The following is a 16,822-nucleotide window of genomic DNA, read 5'->3' as shown; positions in this document are numbered from 1 at the left end:
GTGCAGGCCAGGTCTTAGATATGGAAGACATGGAAGGCTGAGGAACGGGAGGCGAAAAAAAATGACAAGGGGGGGAAAATGACTCACAATTGACTGTGGGTTATTTGGGGAGACGCAGCTGCCTGTCAATGTACGAGGATTGACAGGGATGGGCCAGGGAGTTTGGCTTTTTTTTTTTTTTCATAAAAAAAAAAAAATAAGTGGATGAAAAGAAGTATATCAATAAGATGCTTTATACTCTTCTTCTCCCTTCAACTTCCTCCTCTCCCTCCCTCCTTCGGTGGTCGGACTCGGACTTGCCGGTGAGGCTTGGAATACACAATGAATAGTGCTACCGCCAGCCTCCATTGGCTTCTCGCAGACATGTACAAATGGGGCTAACGGCAAAATCGACCCACTACCTCGTCTTTGTTTTCACTCGGGCTTCTTATCTGATTTGATGGCCCCTGCAGCGGTCTCGGTATCGCTTCTTACCCTGGTAATGTCCGTTGTAGCCCGCTTCGAATACTCCACTTCTCGGCAAACATTCTCTAGCCTTATTTCTGCTTCTTCTCTTTTAACGAATAAATAGGGAAGAACGCATGGTACGTGGAAGATACCTCCACTTTATAGTTTTCTCCCTTTCCGTCCTGTTGTACAATTCGTAACAACGTGCCGAGCTCCACTTGGTAAGCTACAGCCGTCTTCTTGAGTTTCTCAAACCACTGCTTTGCATTGGCCTCTCCTCCTTTAAAGAATGCTCCCAGCTGTTCTTCATTCTTGAAGCTGTCTGTAATACCACCAAAGATCTGCAGCGCTTCAGTAAGCTTCTGTTTAAGCGTGCCGATAATGTCAGTAAACTTTTTCTTTCTCAATTCTAGACCAAGCTTCGAGAAGTTGGCATAAAACTCCGTGGCATCCTGAAACTCTTTGAAGCTGGGACAAGGCGGAACTTCTACCGACCTCCAGGGCTTCATTCTGAGATTATACAAGTGCTCGTCGTCCACTATAGCGGGCGGCTTGCTCAAATCGGCTCCCAACAGCTGGTACAAGAGCATGATTTGGGAAATGGAAAGACAAAGGTTCTGCGTAGCCAAGATGGATGGCTCCAAGTACTGCTCAATGTATTGCAAGTTCTTTTGCACTTGAGGAACGGCAGTTTCGTTTAAGGCTCTATGCAACCTTTTCAACTCTTCTTTCTTAGGACCAGCCTTTGCCTTTTTCACCTTTTTAGCTAAGCTGAGAGCAGATGCTAGCTTACCTTTATTAATTTGCTTCACTCTGATAGACACATTGGCATGGTCATTCTCTGCCAAGTACGATGCGTACCAGTACATCTGCGATGCCTCGAAAGGCTTGTACAAGTTAAGTTCAAAACCACTCAAGACAGCCTGAAGCATGATGTGAAGCTTGGTGTGAAATGCAAATGCAGTAATGGGAAGTGCTGGATCCAGAGAGTCCGGTGCCATTTTATCGCCAATAGAGTACTTTGAGTAAAGATGGAACTCAATGTTCTCAGCATTAAACTGTAATGTGTCCCATAACACTATAGTCTGACTATCAAACTGCCTTTGTCTGCACTTATTGTTGCCGTAATTCGACAAGAACTTATACATGGCGTTTTCTATGTCATCGAGGAGAGCTCCAACTTTACTGAGAGCATCTCTATGCATGGTTTCTTTCCTGACTGGATCTTCCTCAGGAATATTCCACGACACGGTATCTAGAACAGAAGTACCGGCGCAGCACAAGCTCTCCATGAGTCTGATAGCAATAGAACCGACAGACTCTTCCAGGCCTGCAATTGACTTGTCGTCTCTAATAAAGAACAATTGGTAGAAACCACGGGACACAGCACTGTAGTCAGCGGTCATGCGTGGAGCCATCGTGTAGCGAAGGTAAGATTCAAGCTGTCTTACGTTTTCGAATTTTGAAAAAGCAGTAACGAATGCTTCGATTTCAGCCACCATATTATGCAAATCGCCATAGGCTTGTTCTCTCTCGAGAAGGAAGTTCTCATAAGGAATATGCTTATTGTTACAGTCTGCTTGCACGAACTTGGAAACAGAATTTTCTGGGCCCAAACCAAGATCCTTTTTCTGGAACTTTAAAGCGAGAGTCTTGATCTCGTCGAGGCATGGGTATGAAAGTGGCTCCTTGGGCTTAAACAAGGTTATAGAAGAGCGAACAATGTCACACATGGACACCAAGGATGCAGCCAAAGAGAGGAAGTCTATAAGTATCTCTGGGGTTTCTTCCTCTTGGTTTTCAAGCCATTCCTTAGCTTCATTGATGGTTCCCAATATCACCTTTGATTCTGTAGCAGAAAGCAAATCGAGATCCATATTCCTCGTGGTCAAGTCCTCTTCATCATACAAAACATTCAACGCCACTTCTCTAACCTGGCCGGAAAACTTGCAAATACCAGCCACAAACGCTCTAAGCACCTTGTTCACCAACAATGCGTGGTACAGAGTCTCTTCAGGAAGAGATTCCTTATGAAGTCTATGATTGACCAAACTCGTTTTAACAAATTGGCCGTTATTACGCTGGTAGCTCTGCAACAAGTCCAAAACATAGCGGTTACTAAGCAATGTAACCGGTAACGACAGACCCAGGAACCACAGCATGAGCAGTCGGGTGATATGGTTCATCGACCCTGCCACCTCAGCCACCGTCTGAGCAGCCGAAGCATCAAACATGATATCGTCAGTATCCAACGCAATGAGTCCCGTATCTAGACGGCGGTTGCCCATCTCAATGGCTCTGGACCCTTCTAGCATATCGAAGTATGGAGAAGCGACGACGTTTCCGGGCGCCATTGCGTCCACAGCCCGGAAGAACTTGTCAGTGACATCCACGTAGATCGAGTCTGGTTGTTAGTTGGAGGATTCAAGGAAAGAAGTGGTTTAAGGTGGGTTTTCACATACCTGTGGGGAGATCCATAGCTGATAAGTAACTTTGGTCTGAAATTTTTATAAGTGCGCGATGTAAGAAAACTTAAAACGGCGTTTTTGGGCTCAAATTTCGTTATTTTTTGCTGATATTCCTCATGAATACTAATTAAAGTATACGGTAAAATATGGTGGATTTGAAAATATAAATATCTGAGGAAAGTGCAAAAAAGGTGTTATGTTAAACGCTATTTTGAAATTAAATGTAATAGGGTGGTTGGTGTAATGGTTAGCATTGCTGCCTTCCAAGCAGCAGACATGGGTTCGATTCCCGTACCACTCATTTTTTTGCATCCCAGGAGGAAATAAACCATTGAAATTGAAGGATTTTGGGTGTTTTATGAAAGGGCTTTATTTTTTTGGAGTTGGAGTAATGGGCGTTTCTTGAAGCACTGGTTTTCACGCTTTTTGCAACCATCAAAGAGATCTATGTGGAGCTGGTATTACAGTTCCCATTAAATTGTAAACTTATTAAGCTTGAAGTGTTAGCAGCAATTACGGATACTTAAAATAAAAGGTTTGTTTCAAAAGAAGCTCAAAATGTCTAAGAAGAGTTGTACTATACATCCTTTGACCATCTACCAGTATACCAGTTAGTACTCCATGAGAACAGCCAGTTCCTCTTCCAATCTTAATATCTCCGGGTTCAAATAAATTAAGAATAATATCATCATACTTTCAAGAAATCAACTTAGCCTAATTCTTACTCTGATTACCATTGGCATTGCTCTGCTATACATGTCCACTGAGCCTTACTATAACCAGTACTTAGAAGTCAATCAAGTCATGCAAGCTTCATGACCAAAGGAACAGTTTTCAAGCCTCATCCAATATCTAGAATCATAACTTAACGACTTAGCCCTATACTGAGCAGTTTTGACTGAATACCACCACTTTTGACTGAAGACCACCACTTGCCAGTCTTCCCCATAGTTAGTCCATTTTTCGCAGCCATTCCTCTAGCCATACTATCCCCAAGAACCACCAATTTCCACAAAAAACCAACGAAGTAATACATGAAGAACCGAAACGAAAACAAGAAACCAAAACCAATTATCAATCAATATTTATTATTTTCCCTTGCCTCCCTCCCTTCCATCCTCTTTCTCTTCCTCTTCCTCTCCCTCTCACGTCTTCCTCGACTCTACGCATCAAGGCGCGCTGTGTTTACGCATACTTGATCTCATCAAAACACACCAGTTGAAGCTTCACACCTACTTGCTTCTTTTTCCATGGACAAAGCAAGGCCGACGCTTAAAAGCGTCACGCAGATGAAGTCGTTGACGGAAATCGAAACGTCCATGTCTCATGTTTTCCAGGATGCCCAGATGACCCTTTCTGGTCATAGGAAACTTGCAGTGGTGCTTAGGAACATCCAGACCAGAGCCATTGCGCTTGACTATGAGGAGAGCTTTAACTTTCATTTCACAAAGCTTGTTCTGAAGGTGTTGAAGGTACGGAAGGGCGTGCCGGCGGCAGACCGTATTGCCAAGTTCGTTACTGTGTTTGTTAAGAAGATGATTGAGGACGAGGGGGAGACGCCTTCGAGGTCTGCTGATGATGAAGATGGAGTGCCTACGGTTTTCGTTGAGTTTCTATTACGGCACTTGCTTCGAGGTACGGAGTCGAAGTTTAAGGACGTCAGGTATAGAATTACCCAGTTCTTGGCCTACTTGGTCCATACGGTGCCTGAGATAGACGAGGATCTTTATAAGGCGCTTGAGTATACGCTACGCCGTGGTCTTCGTGATAAGGAGCACATTGTGAGGCTCCAGGCGGTCGTGGCGATGTCTATGTTCCAGCTACACGATCAGAATGGCGACCAGAAACCAAACCATGCGGTTAGAGCCATTGTTGCCGCCATGAACCATGATGAATCTCCTGAAGTGCGTCGTGCTGCTATGCTTACAGTAACGAAAAATAGGTACACCATCCCAGAAGTGCTTCGAAGAGCTAGAGATACGAATGCCATTAATAGACGTCTCGTCTACGGACGCGTGTTTCTGGAAATTGGCAGTTTAAAGGAAGTTGACGTGGAATTGCGCCAGAGTCTTCTTAAATGGGGTCTTCACGATCGTGAAGTTTCTGTCAAACAGGCGGCTGTGAACATGTTCACTAAGACATGGCTCAATATGGCCGACGAGAAGATATTGGGACTTCTTGAACGACTTAATGTGGTCGATAGCGATGCGGCCGAGCCAGCTATGATAGAATACTTTGACAAGCATCTGGACTCATTAGATAAGGTCGAGTTCACAGAACAGCAATGGCGAGAGCTCGACTCTGAAAGGGCCTTCTATATCAGGACTTTCCTCGACTACTGCCACGCCCATAATCTCCATAATAAGCTCGACAAGAGTCTACCAGAATTGACTGTCTTAGCTTCTTATTTAAGCGACTACTTAAAGCTACGCATGAGACTTATCGAAAGTGACAGAGAGCTTCTTGACGAGTACACTAATTTCACCAAAAAAATGGCTCGCTTCAATCAGCATATTCTAGAGAAGGAAGCAGATCATCTTGACCTTCAGCGCAGAATATCAAAAAATGAAAAAGCTATGTCCCAGGGACAAAGTCACATTGAGACTTTGACCGAGACTATCAAGAAAAGAAAACTGGACTTGACGCATTTAGCATCCAAGAAGGCGGACCTCCAGAAGGCCGGCGCAACAACAACCTCGATCAATGAGAAGATCACCGAATATAAAGCGACGGTAAAGGAGTCCACCCAGGAACTTGAAGATCTCAAAAAACGTCTCGTAAAGGTACAAGAATACCTCACAAAGGACGAAGATACTTTCAAAAAGAACGCCAAAGCCATGCAATATCTTGAGGACGAAAGAGAGACCTACTATGAAGCAGCAAGCGACATTCCAAGAAAATACAGATCTTTTGGTGAACAGATGAAGCATTTGGAATTTATTATAGAGCAATTGCTTCTCGTCATTAAGCGGAGTGATTTTGCTGATATTGCCGGTACCAGAAAATTGCAGCCATTGATCTCGCAAACTTTGGCTAATGATAATCTTCCAGATAAACTTATCGTATTGAGTGTTCAGATTCTTCGCCAACTTTCCAATGATGAAAGTTATTTCTCCAACTTGTGCATTGAGATTATTACAGACATCCGTGACTCTGGAATGGAAGAAAATGACCAGACGTTCGTTTCTGCAGCTTCACTTTTTGGCGAGGACGATGGTGCAGCAGAAGAGGAAGAATACGAGAGCGAACTGCAGTCTACAGAGGAACCAAACAAAAGAAGAAAAGTGGCACCCTCGCTTCCCTCAGAAGATCTACTTATTCAATGTTTGATGGTTCTTCAACATTACCTCGAGCTTTTGGAAGACTCTGTCTCGAGTACCCATCAGTTTGACTCGCTTATTGAGACATTGATCCGTCCAGCAATGTGTAGCGCCAACTGGGAAGTCAAGAGATTTGGTGTTAGGTGCTTGGGCTTGGTATCGTTGCTTGACAACTATCTTACCTTGAAGAACTTGAGAATATTCGGTCAGTATGCTTCAAAGAGTGCTGATGAAGAATTGAGAATCTTGGCTATTCAAGTTGTGTTTGACCTTCTTTCTACGCACGGCGCCGGAATTCTTGGTGGAGATTCCGAATTTGCAGTCGATTCGCTTTCACTTGCCAGACTTTTCCACACAATGTTGAGAGAGTTTGACCATCCAAGAGTCCAGGCCGTAGTTGCAGAAGGATTGTGTAAACTTTTCCTTGCAGACTTGATGGAAGATTTTGGAAAGGACGAGGTTGCTGAAGACGAAGAGGAAATGGACTACGAAGGATCACTTTTGCGTGCTCTTCTCATTGCCTACTTTCATCCTCTCAATTCACAGAACGAAGAGCTCAAGCAGATTTTGGCTTTTTGCGTGCCAGTGTACTCGTTCAGTCATCCAAAGCATCAAGCTAAGGTGAGCAGTGTAAGTGGAGACTGTTTCTACGAAATGTTCAGCATCAACAGCAAGTTCAACACGTTCGAGAAAGGAATGACTCCTAGCACAGTTCTCCAACAATACATCTACTGGAGTGATCCACGAGAAATCGTGAACATCAGCGACGACGACTACAAGAAGAGCGCCGCACATCTCTGGCAACTGATGAAGTTCTTGGAGATTGTGGAGCAGGACTCGCCCAAGGCCATCAAGAAGCTTATTATCAGCAACTTGTCGAAATTGTGTTTGCATAAGGAGATCGGTGCTCCACTTCTTAGAGGCTTAAAAGAGGCTATCAGCGATACTAAAGACAAACTCGAAGCCAATAAGAACGATCCAGAATTTGTTCTTGACGCACCTACAGAGAGAGCCTTTGAAAAATTCCGGGCTACCGTTGATGAGCTCGTAGAAGGAGCTGAAGCAGACGAGGCTGAGGAAAGGGCTAGGGCGCCAATCACGAAATCACGCAGCCCTTCAGTATCCCACGAAGCTTATTATCAAGAAAATACCGGTTCCAGGGAGGTCCCGGCAGCCGAAGGTGAAACTGATGATAATGCCGATAAACGAGACCAAGGTCCAGATGAACGAGAGCGAGCATCTGCAAGTGACGACAACGAGGAAGAAGAGGACAACGAAGGTGAGGCTGAAAAAACCAAGGCCCAAGAAAAAGAGCTTGCTGAAATTGATCAGTTGCTCGACGAAGAAGATAACGTGGATTATGAAATCAGAGAATAAGAGATGATGTTACTGGATGGAAAATTGGCAGATTTGGGTGCAAAATATTAAGTGGACCTACTTAGTGTTTCCCCAGAAACACCAAAGTGCTGGTCCAGAAGAGGGCCACGTCGATCATGTGCCACGCTGCAGGACTCTAGCTACTGCTGTTCAGATCTTATCGGAAAAGCCAGAAAATTGTCCAGAAACAGAAACCCTAAAAGTGTCTCAAAGACACTCGTGGCAAGGCGGTACTGGAATGTGTCGCATAGTATACGAGATGCGTCTAAACGAGTTGTACGAGACAGTTCGTTATTTTTTCGCGACGCCAAAAGAAAGAAAAAAAAAAAAAAGCTACCATGCGCGTTTATATAAACGCACCAGCCAGTCGAGAGAATTTCACACTCCAGCATTTTTGCTTCACTACAGTTTCAACACTAATAACCCATTAACAAAAATGTCTGTTCCATTGGCTGAAAAGAACCACGAGAGAGACCAGGAGTTTGCTAAGGCTTTGCACGGTACTTCTTACCAGAAGACTGGTTTGGGTGCTCTTATGTCCAAGTCTAAGGATGCCTCGGATGTGGCCAACAACGGTTACTTCAAGCACTGGGACGGTGGTGTCACCGAGGACGACGAGAAGAAGAGATTGGGTGACTACTCCCAGTTGACTTCCCACTACTACAACTTGGTCACTGACTTCTACGAGTACGGTTGGGGTTCGTCGTTCCACTTCTCTCGTTACTACAAGGGTGAAGCTTTCAGACAGGCCACTGCCAGACACGAGCACTACTTGGCCCACAAGATGAACCTTGATGAGAACATGAAGGTTTTGGATGTCGGCTGTGGTGTCGGTGGTCCAGGTAGAGAAATCTGCAGATTCACTGACTGTACCATTGTTGGTTTGAACAACAACGACTACCAGATTGAGAGAGCCAACCACTACGCCAAGAAGTACAAGATGGACCACAAGTTGTCTTACGTCAAGGGTGACTTCATGCAGATGGACTTTGAGCCAGAGTCTTTCGACGCTGTGTACGCCATTGAGGCCACTGTCCACGCTCCAGTCTTGGAGGGTGTCTACTCTGAAATCTACAAGGTCTTGAAGCCAGGCGGAGTTTTCGGTGTCTACGAGTGGGTCATGACCGACAACTACGACGAGACCAACGAGGAGCACCGTAAGATTGCCTACGGTATCGAGGTTGGTGACGGTATCCCAAAGATGTACAAGAGAGATGTTGCCGAGCAGGCCCTTAAGAACGTTGGTTTCGAGGTTGAGTACCAGAGAGACTGCTCTGACGTTGATGACGAGATCCCATGGTACTACCCATTGGCTGGTCAGTTCAAGTATGCCCAGAGCTTGGGTGACTACTTTACCATTTTCAGAACCTCTCGTTTCGGTAGAAGCGTCACCACCGAGCTCGTTGGCTTGATGGAAAAGCTTGGTATCGCTCCAAAGGGCTCCAGACAGGTCACTGGTGCCTTGGAGGATGCTGCCATTAACTTGGTTAAGGGTGGTGAGCAGAAGTTGTTTACTCCAATGATGTTGTACGTTGTGAGAAAGCCATTGGACTCTAAGTAAACGTCGAGTCCGTATCGTTTGCATAGTAATTAATAATTCGATAAACTCAAGAAATAATACAACATAGATCTTTTGCAGTATGGGTAGACCAGGCATTGTCTGAACAATAAAGCATGCACATTGATACCAGTGACGTAAAGATACGAAGATACATTTGGACCATTTTCGAGGATGTCAAGGAAACGTCTGAAAAGCCTAATTTCGTCTTCTCTTGCTGTTTAGTAGAGTTCTTCCTGTTCTTCTGCACCATTGCTAACCTTACAGCAATTGACAGATTTGTCGTGCTGATAGAAGTGTGACACAAAACGGCCCAAAATGAGGTAGAGACAATGAATCTTCTATATCAATTAGATGTGTCACTCAATGGCATAAGCCATTGGTTGATGAAAGCATATTGAATTCTATGGCCCACGTTGGGTTGGTGCATTTGCCAAGAGAGTGGAAGGGACAAAACGCCGTGGTCTTCGCCTCCTATTTATATTAGAGATGATCCAATTCCACCAGTAAAAGGAGTCAATTGGGTTTAAAAAACCTCCTTTCGTAAACCGCTCTTTTGTATGGCCACTTCCATTGGCTATAGTAGTACCATTTGGTGCTTCTACCCATCCAGAACAACCAAAACTTAACATATTTGGTTGATTTTTTCACTTCCCAAATCCCCAAACACTCTCTAAACCACCACCTCCTTCTTCCTCCTTCTTCCCCATTTATCCAAATTCTCTACCATCCATCTTCCCAGATTGTTCCTAATAATACTCCAATGTGCCGTTTTGCAGCCATTAGTGCGATCTGACACTTCTCCAACACCATCACCAAAAATCAGGTTTCAACGATAATCGAAAACAAAAAAAGCCAAACCATAAACAACCACGCCCACACCATCCACCCAAATTACCAGCCATTTCCCAAACCTCCAAGTCCCCAATAACCGTCCTTTCGTCGTTCCCGGCTATGCTCCCTGCACAATGGGCCCTTCTCATGATAGCAACCTCCCGCAGCAACTATATAAGAGCCGCCTGCCCAGATAACCAGATCAATCTGACGTAGAGAACTTTCGATCTTCGCTACATCCTCACGTCTTTTGTGTACTTACTATCATGACGCTCACAAATCCTAATTTGGAGGGTTACGCTATTGCCAGAGGCATGTGGCTTTACTTCTATAACCCTAACGAGAGGAAGTTTAAGGCTCCTAAGAAGTGCCTGGGGTGTTATAATAATGACACTTTTGTGGTTTGGGCGGTTTCTGTCGCTGCTCAGGCTATTGTGGACGGTGCAAGAATCTACCCTGAGTTGACGCCTCTTATCGGGCCTGCCATTGACACTTTCCAGCGTTACAAGAACCACCATACCAAGGGCTACTCTGCTGCTGAGAATAGTGGTAACGATAACGATGTGTACTATGATGATGACGCTCAGGTTGCCAGTGCAATGCTTACTGCCTATGAGGTTACTGGCGATAAACGTTTCTTGGACCAGGGACGTGAATTGACCAGGTTCCTTATGGGAGGCTGGCATCCAAAGATTGGAGGCGTGAAATGGCACGTTTCAAAGACATATGTCAATGCTTGTACTACCGCTGAAGTGGCTAAGGCTTGTCTTCAGATTTCCAAGTTTATTCCTGATGAGGCCAAGACGTATGTGGATTTTGCAGCCAAATGCACGCAGTGGCAGATTGATACCCTTCAGGATAAGGGCGATAAGTGTATTATCGATGGTGTCCAGCCAGATGGCATGAAGTTTGAAAACGGTAAACTTACCTATAACACCGGTACTACCTTGTCCTGTGCTGCCCACTTGTGGCATATTACCAAGGATGAGAAATGGAAGACCATTGCCGATGACTTGGCTAAGGCTGCTATCAACCCTAACGTGCCTTTCTATGACAGAGATTACCCCAACGAGCTCCGTTACTGGCGTGATCCTAACTACTGGACGCAATTGTTGATTGAGGGTCTTGCCGACTACTTGTTGTACGTCGGTAGTGATGCTCCTGAAGGCTTGCCAAAGCAAATTCACGACGAGGTGCTTCGTAACATCTTGATGTACTACAAGTACGCCAAGGACCCTGAAGATGGATTGTACATCCAGAGTTTCGAGCCAAATAGAACTTACCCTGAAAAGGCAGAACTCTACCAGGAAGAGTTTGGCGGCAAGAAGGATGTGAGTCTTAAGGGCGAGGACTCCGATAACGGTAAGCCCCAGAAATGTTTAATGGGTCTCGGTGCCGCTGCTCGTGTTTTCTTCCAGGCTGCCAGAATCGTCCCTGAAATCAATTACGACGAATAAATGTGTACTATCTACGACCAAGAAACTCATGTCTACATCATTCCCGTGTAGTATACTCTATGCTAGTTTTCCTATCTATTACACACGGTACACAGGCACATCGAAGGCCAGCGCCTGGGGCAATGCAAATGCGTCTCTCTCCACCACCAACAAGTCCTGCTGCACAGCAGCGACCTTGAGAATGGGTCTATACTTTTGTGTTATCCAGAAAGCAGGTTTGTCCTTGCTGTCTTCGTCTCCATCGACCATCTGGTCATCTTCCTCCTCGTCGTTCTTCACGAACTCCTTGACTATTTGTTCACTGACATCCTCTTCATCATTGATACTGAGACCGTTACGACCTCTCTTGAGGGACCCACGGGAAGCACGCGAGTGGCTCATGTTCTTTGACATATCAACAAAAGCCATCCATGTGCTGCCGTAAACCCATACTCTCTTATCGCTGACGAAAAGACCCATGGGCTTTTGTGCTTGTTTGAGAAGAGCCAGTGGCACATTCTCTGAATTCTTCTCAGACCATTCGGTCAAAAGTCTGCCGCCCAGTTTGAGAAGGAATTCGTAGATTCTATTTTCTTGCGTCATCACAACTACCGTATTGTCTGCGGTAACGTCCATGAGATGAACAGATGTAGATGGTTTGGTTAAAAGGAAAGCCTTTTGCTTACCTTGAAGAGGAAGAACCTCCACAGCGTCATTAAATCTGGCCACGACAATCTTGGAGTGGTCTGGGGCAATGGAAACACAGCGAACACTGTTGTAGTAGTCGATACCGCTCTTTTGGACGGCGGTTTCGGTTCCGTCGTCGATGCTGTCGACTTCATCGACAAGACTGATTTTTTTATCTGTAATGTTAAACTTGTAGAACTCGTTTTCTGGCGTCAACACGAGAAGCTTGTTGCCTTTGTAAACCCATAATTTCTTACCGCCGGCAACAGCTTCCTCGAACTCGTCGTCACGAATCTTTGCCACTGCCATTTTCGAGTTCTGGTGCTCTAGAACGAACAATTTGACAGAGTTAATGGTGGCCACAGCCAAGTACTGCTTGCCAGCCTCGAACTCCTCGCCTATGCTAATACTGGTAATGTTATCGTCATCAGCCAACGTGAGCTTGGCCAAAAGCTTGTGTCTGTGATCAGCCAATCCCCAGACCTTGACGGTTTGGTCTTGGAAGAGGGCCACAAGACGGCTCTGAGGATGGACATGGATGTTGGATACTTGTTGGTCCATGAGGATCTTTTTGAAGGGACCAGTTTCGAACAGTTCGGTCTCTTGAACGATGAATGAACGCTCAACACCTCCACTGACGATCACACCAAAGCTCTTACTTTCGTAAATGGCCATCGCTCTGACATCGTTGGTATGCATAAGTCTACTGCCGTTATCGATCCAACGAGCCTTTTGCTTCTTGGCTTCGCCAGGACCGGCGCGTGGTCTGAGACAGGTGAAATGGTGGATCTTTCTGTCGATACCAGCAGAAAAGAACTTATCACCAACAGCGTTTCTGGTCAAACAAAGCACATCGGCCTCGTGAGCATTGAAATTCAGCACCATGGTAAAGTTCTTTGCATCCCATACCTTGATAGAACCGGTACTGTCACCAGTAACAAATTGGCCACGCTCAGGGAAAGCCAAGACGGTCCACACAAGCGTAGATTCAGTCTTACTGCGGTCTACCTTCATGGTACCCACAATACGGCCATTCTTGTCACTAGACTCGTCGTTATCCAGAGCAACCTGCCAACAACGAACCAGAGCATCAGCACAGCCTGCAACTACCATATTCTTCCCGTAAAACGCAAGTCCCAAAACTCTCTGATCCTGTCTCTGGCATATCATAGAGTGCTCCATCACACCAGGGCCTCCAGAGATATCAACAAGAACAACGCTTCCGTCGTCACAGCCAACTGCCAACTTATCGCCAGTCTCGTTAGCATCAATACACCAAATCACACCGGCATTGCAGTCGTAGTTGGTCTTGGGCCGAAGCGTACGAAGGTCCCATTCAGTGATGTAAGTACTACCACCAATCGAAAAAAGTCTAGGAGGCTGGCCCGAGCCTTTTGGAGATGCCCAAACGAGTCCCTCAACTGTACGGCCACGTGCGCCCGGTAGCGTCAACTCATGGGTCCAGTTGGCTCTTGGAGACCATATTTCAATATCACCATTGGCTCTTCCTAGAGCCATACGAAGGCCCTTGGGAGGGTGTGCAGTTGCAGCCAGGGCATGGGAAAACGCAAGTGCCGTGACACTGTGAGGCGTGTAATCCACAAATCGGCACCTGTGGATATCCATGATGAAGTGGTGATGAAAGGGCGTAGGTGGTTTTGGTATGAAATCTAGGTGATGGGTGTGCATGAGTGCTCGATGCCATCTACGAATTTTTGCACCCAGGTCACGTGGACAGATTTGGAGGGACCGTAAATCCAAGCAGTTTTGGACTGTAAGGGAAGGGTGAGTTAATTTTGAAGGTTGGAATTTGATAGAGAATCTAGTGTTTGGTTGTTTTGGGTGGAGCTTTGGGCAGATGGTGGAAACGTTTGGGGTGGTGGTCTCATCGCGCTTAACTATGGAGCGGTACGCTTTGGGTGCACTATGGAATAGATGGAGAGGAGTGGTTTGAAGTGTAATTCATGGAAATTGATATAAAAAAGGGAGATTTCAATTTTATGAAGCTGAAAGGGTTTTGAAATTATATTGGAAAATTACGCTTCTTCGAATGGCGGGTAGTGATGGTTCCCTTGGATTCCGCGTGTAGAGCTGCCCATATGGCCCATACTGTCATGTCCCATATTTTGATACTGATGGCTATGTGTCGAGAAAAAACATTCAGGAAATGATAGACTTGCTAAGTTTCGCAATTGAGGTCGTTGGAATGGTCACTTGTTTGGAACAGCCTTGGTCCCTCTGAAGGCTCACCAACATCTCGCCTGCCTAGACTTACAACAGTCTTCTGGTTTCTTCATTGCTCATAATGCTTTATATAGTCTATGGACAGCACAACAGGGACGGGACGGGATGGCTAGACGAAGCCCACAAAGCTGTTGATGAACGAGAGCATGCGTACAAACCATTTGTTCTCGTCAGTGTTGACGATCATGTTCACCACAAGCTCCTTCTTACGACGCGTAGAGTCAAGCTGCTGCTTCACTAACGTCAGCTCAACCTTCACGTTACGCTTGATACACCACACAAGGAAGAGAAGCGCCACCACGCTGATAGAGAGGTTCTTCAAGAAATGCAACGCCTGGATACCGACGATCCGAAGCACATGCTTTACTCTCTTCTTGAGTCTTTCCCTTGGATCGAGTTCCAGCTCCAGAGCCAGCTCCAGCTCCGACAGAGAGTAGGCACTTCTGCCGCTATTCTTGCGGCCTATGAACTCTTTTGAGAGTTTATTCACAATACTGTTGATCTCGCCTTGCCAGTTGCGGAAGTCTTCAAGCGTTGCTTCTGGCACTTTGCCTCCATCGGGTCGACTGGTACCAGCCACTGAGCCTGCATTGGTGAGACCTCGGCGGCCCGACATCAGGTATACGGATTGAGCACCTTTATTACGTTGTTGCTGCACGTACTCGTTCAACAGGAGCTGTGTGTTTCGTGTCAGATGGGAGTAAATCTGCTCCAAGTTATTACGGTACTGCTGGTTCGATACCAGCGCCAGGTATGTGCTGCCAATAGGCCACGGGGTTCCCGTGGAGAGCCTTTCTGACTGATCCAAATCCGGCAGTTTCGAAACAAACCTATTCACCGGCTCGTACCCTGGCTGAGAAGCAAACGGGCTCTGGAAACGACGGGCAGCAGCCGGGTCCTCCTCGTCGGAAAACTCCACATCCTTGATTTGGTCCCAGAGGTACTCCAATTCACCTAGCAACTCTCTGGCCTCCGAAGTGCCGCTCGCATAAACTCTCATCGTTTCAATAAGGTACAGAATATACTGCCTCTTGGCCTCTGTACGTGAAAGCCCTTCCTCTCTCTTCCAGGCGTCCCACTTCTTTTTGGCGCCCTCGTCTTCAAGCGTATGGCCCTGCGGTCTGGCCATAATTCCCACCACATTACCCTCTGTGGCCTGCTTATAAAGCCCATAAAGCTTCACACGGTTCTCTGCTGGCGGCCTGGGCAACGTGCCATAGTTGGAACGTGAAGATAGAGCTCTGATGGTGGTAATTGCCTTGACAAACACACGATCTGGAGTTAGTGACTGGATAAGATATCAAAAGCAAAAAACATACCGATTGGGTCAGACATGGCAAATGGTAACTATGGAAACGAGAAATCGAAAAATCTACCAAACAGTCTGGATATATGACAATGTCGAATGAAAGTGTAGTTGTTAATCTGGAGTAAACAGTAAATAGTATGGGTGCGGGACGGGACGGTTTGGCGTGCACGTGAGGCGGGACCCTCTAGAGACTGTGGGGAATTGGGGGTGCCGAGGAAGTGTAAAGTAAAGAAGGTTTTGGAGGGCCGGGGGAAATTAGAGGAAGGTGTAGGTGGACGTATTTGGGTTGGTTTGGCGTGGTTTTGGTATTTTTTTTGGGGTTTTTGGGGGTAAGGTGTGGATTTGGTGGAGGGTTACCACGGCAGGTTTATGCGGGTACTGAAATGGTTGCAAAATGTGAGGAAAGGTGGTGGAGAGTGGGATTGGATGGTGGGAATTGGCTGAAAAGTTATGGAATGAATTGGGAAGGGTATGAAGAAGGTCTGGGGTTAGTGGAGGTGGATTTGGAGCGTGGTGGGTGGAAATGGCTGGATGTGGTGGTGAGGATGGGTAAGTATGGTGGTACTGAGTGGATGGGATGGACAAGGGAGAGAAATAAGATGGTATAGGCAATTTGGGGTTTATTTTGGTTGCAAACGGACACAAGGTAGACTTTTATAGAGCTTGGGAGGTCTCAGGAAGGTGTGGTTGTTGGATGGTTGGACATCTGTGGGTACTATTATTGTCTTGGTGCTGAGCAGTGAGGCCAGTAAAGAGATGGATTGAATGTAAAATTTTTTCACATTGTAATTTTGACCATTCTAGAAGGAAAGGAGGTAAATTTACCTGGAAACTGAGCAGTATAGTTAGGGAATGACGTTATTTGATGCTTTGGAGCCTTTTTTATTGACAGCCCCTGTTACCACCGCCAAAGAGCTCCAAATATAATATTAACTATGGAAAGGCTTGCTATTTTTTTTTTTTCTTTAAATGCCCTCTAAATGTATTGATCGAAGGAAGCTTTCATCGCTCAATATTGATGCCCACTGGACCATTCATGTACCATAACAAGCCTCCAGGCTTTGATCTAGGCAAGCTAAATACCCAAACTACGTTATTTACGATTCCATCGGCCACGAGACGCCCAAAAGAAAAGCTTTGGA

The 16,822-nt window shown here is 45.9% G+C and overlaps 6 protein-coding genes and 1 non-coding gene across 7 annotated transcripts; 4 read left to right on the top strand and 3 right to left on the bottom strand. All coding sequences in view use genetic code 12, as the record gives it.

Moving 5' to 3' along the window:
• Nucleotides 1-536: 536 nt before the first annotated feature.
• Nucleotides 537-2,925, bottom strand: CXQ85_000711 (uncharacterized protein; the record flags this gene model as incomplete). The annotated part of the gene is made up of 2 exons (XM_025484446.1): nucleotides 537-2,851; nucleotides 2,910-2,925. The coding sequence occupies 2 exons, from the start codon at nucleotides 2,923-2,925 to the stop codon at nucleotides 537-539; spliced, it is 2,331 nt and encodes a 776-aa protein (XP_025342661.1).
• Nucleotides 2,926-3,144: 219 nt separating this feature from the next.
• CXQ85_000710 lies at nucleotides 3,145-3,216 on the top strand. Its single transcript has one exon. It is a non-coding gene; the product is annotated as a tRNA-Gly (tRNA).
• Nucleotides 3,217-4,165: 949 nt separating this feature from the next.
• YCG1 (condensin subunit) lies at nucleotides 4,166-7,612 on the top strand (the record flags this gene model as incomplete). The annotated part of the gene is made up of 1 exon (XM_025484445.1): nucleotides 4,166-7,612. The coding sequence occupies one exon, from the start codon at nucleotides 4,166-4,168 to the stop codon at nucleotides 7,610-7,612; it is 3,447 nt and encodes a 1,148-aa protein (XP_025342660.1).
• Nucleotides 7,613-8,048: 436 nt separating this feature from the next.
• On the top strand, nucleotides 8,049-9,173 carry ERG6 (sterol 24-C-methyltransferase; the record flags this gene model as incomplete). Its single annotated transcript, XM_025484444.1, has 1 exon — nucleotides 8,049-9,173. The coding sequence occupies one exon, from the start codon at nucleotides 8,049-8,051 to the stop codon at nucleotides 9,171-9,173; it is 1,125 nt and encodes a 374-aa protein (XP_025342659.1).
• Nucleotides 9,174-10,270: 1,097 nt separating this feature from the next.
• CXQ85_000707 (uncharacterized protein) lies at nucleotides 10,271-11,461 on the top strand (the record flags this gene model as incomplete). Its single annotated transcript, XM_025484443.1, has 1 exon — nucleotides 10,271-11,461. The coding sequence occupies one exon, from the start codon at nucleotides 10,271-10,273 to the stop codon at nucleotides 11,459-11,461; it is 1,191 nt and encodes a 396-aa protein (XP_025342658.1).
• A 78-nt stretch (nucleotides 11,462-11,539) lies between these two features.
• On the bottom strand, nucleotides 11,540-13,753 carry UTP4 (Utp4p; the record flags this gene model as incomplete). Its single annotated transcript, XM_025484442.1, has 1 exon — nucleotides 11,540-13,753. One exon carries the CDS (start codon nucleotides 13,751-13,753, stop codon nucleotides 11,540-11,542), a length of 2,214 nt encoding a protein of 737 aa, XP_025342657.1.
• A 727-nt stretch (nucleotides 13,754-14,480) lies between these two features.
• Nucleotides 14,481-15,706, bottom strand: CXQ85_000705 (uncharacterized protein; the record flags this gene model as incomplete). Its single annotated transcript, XM_025484441.1, has 2 exons — nucleotides 14,481-15,646; nucleotides 15,691-15,706. 2 exons carry the CDS (start codon nucleotides 15,704-15,706, stop codon nucleotides 14,481-14,483), a joined length of 1,182 nt encoding a protein of 393 aa, XP_025342656.1.
• Nucleotides 15,707-16,822: the final 1,116 nt, after the last annotated feature.

The sequence above is a fragment of the Candidozyma haemuli genome (assembly GCF_002926055.2).
Source record: "Candidozyma haemuli strain B11899 chromosome Unknown A_2014730914, whole genome shotgun sequence".
Taxonomy (NCBI): Eukaryota; Fungi; Ascomycota; class Pichiomycetes; order Serinales; family Metschnikowiaceae; genus Candidozyma; species Candidozyma haemuli.
Note: the sequence above shows the minus strand (reverse complement) of the source record. Positions and strands in the feature narration are given on the sequence as shown.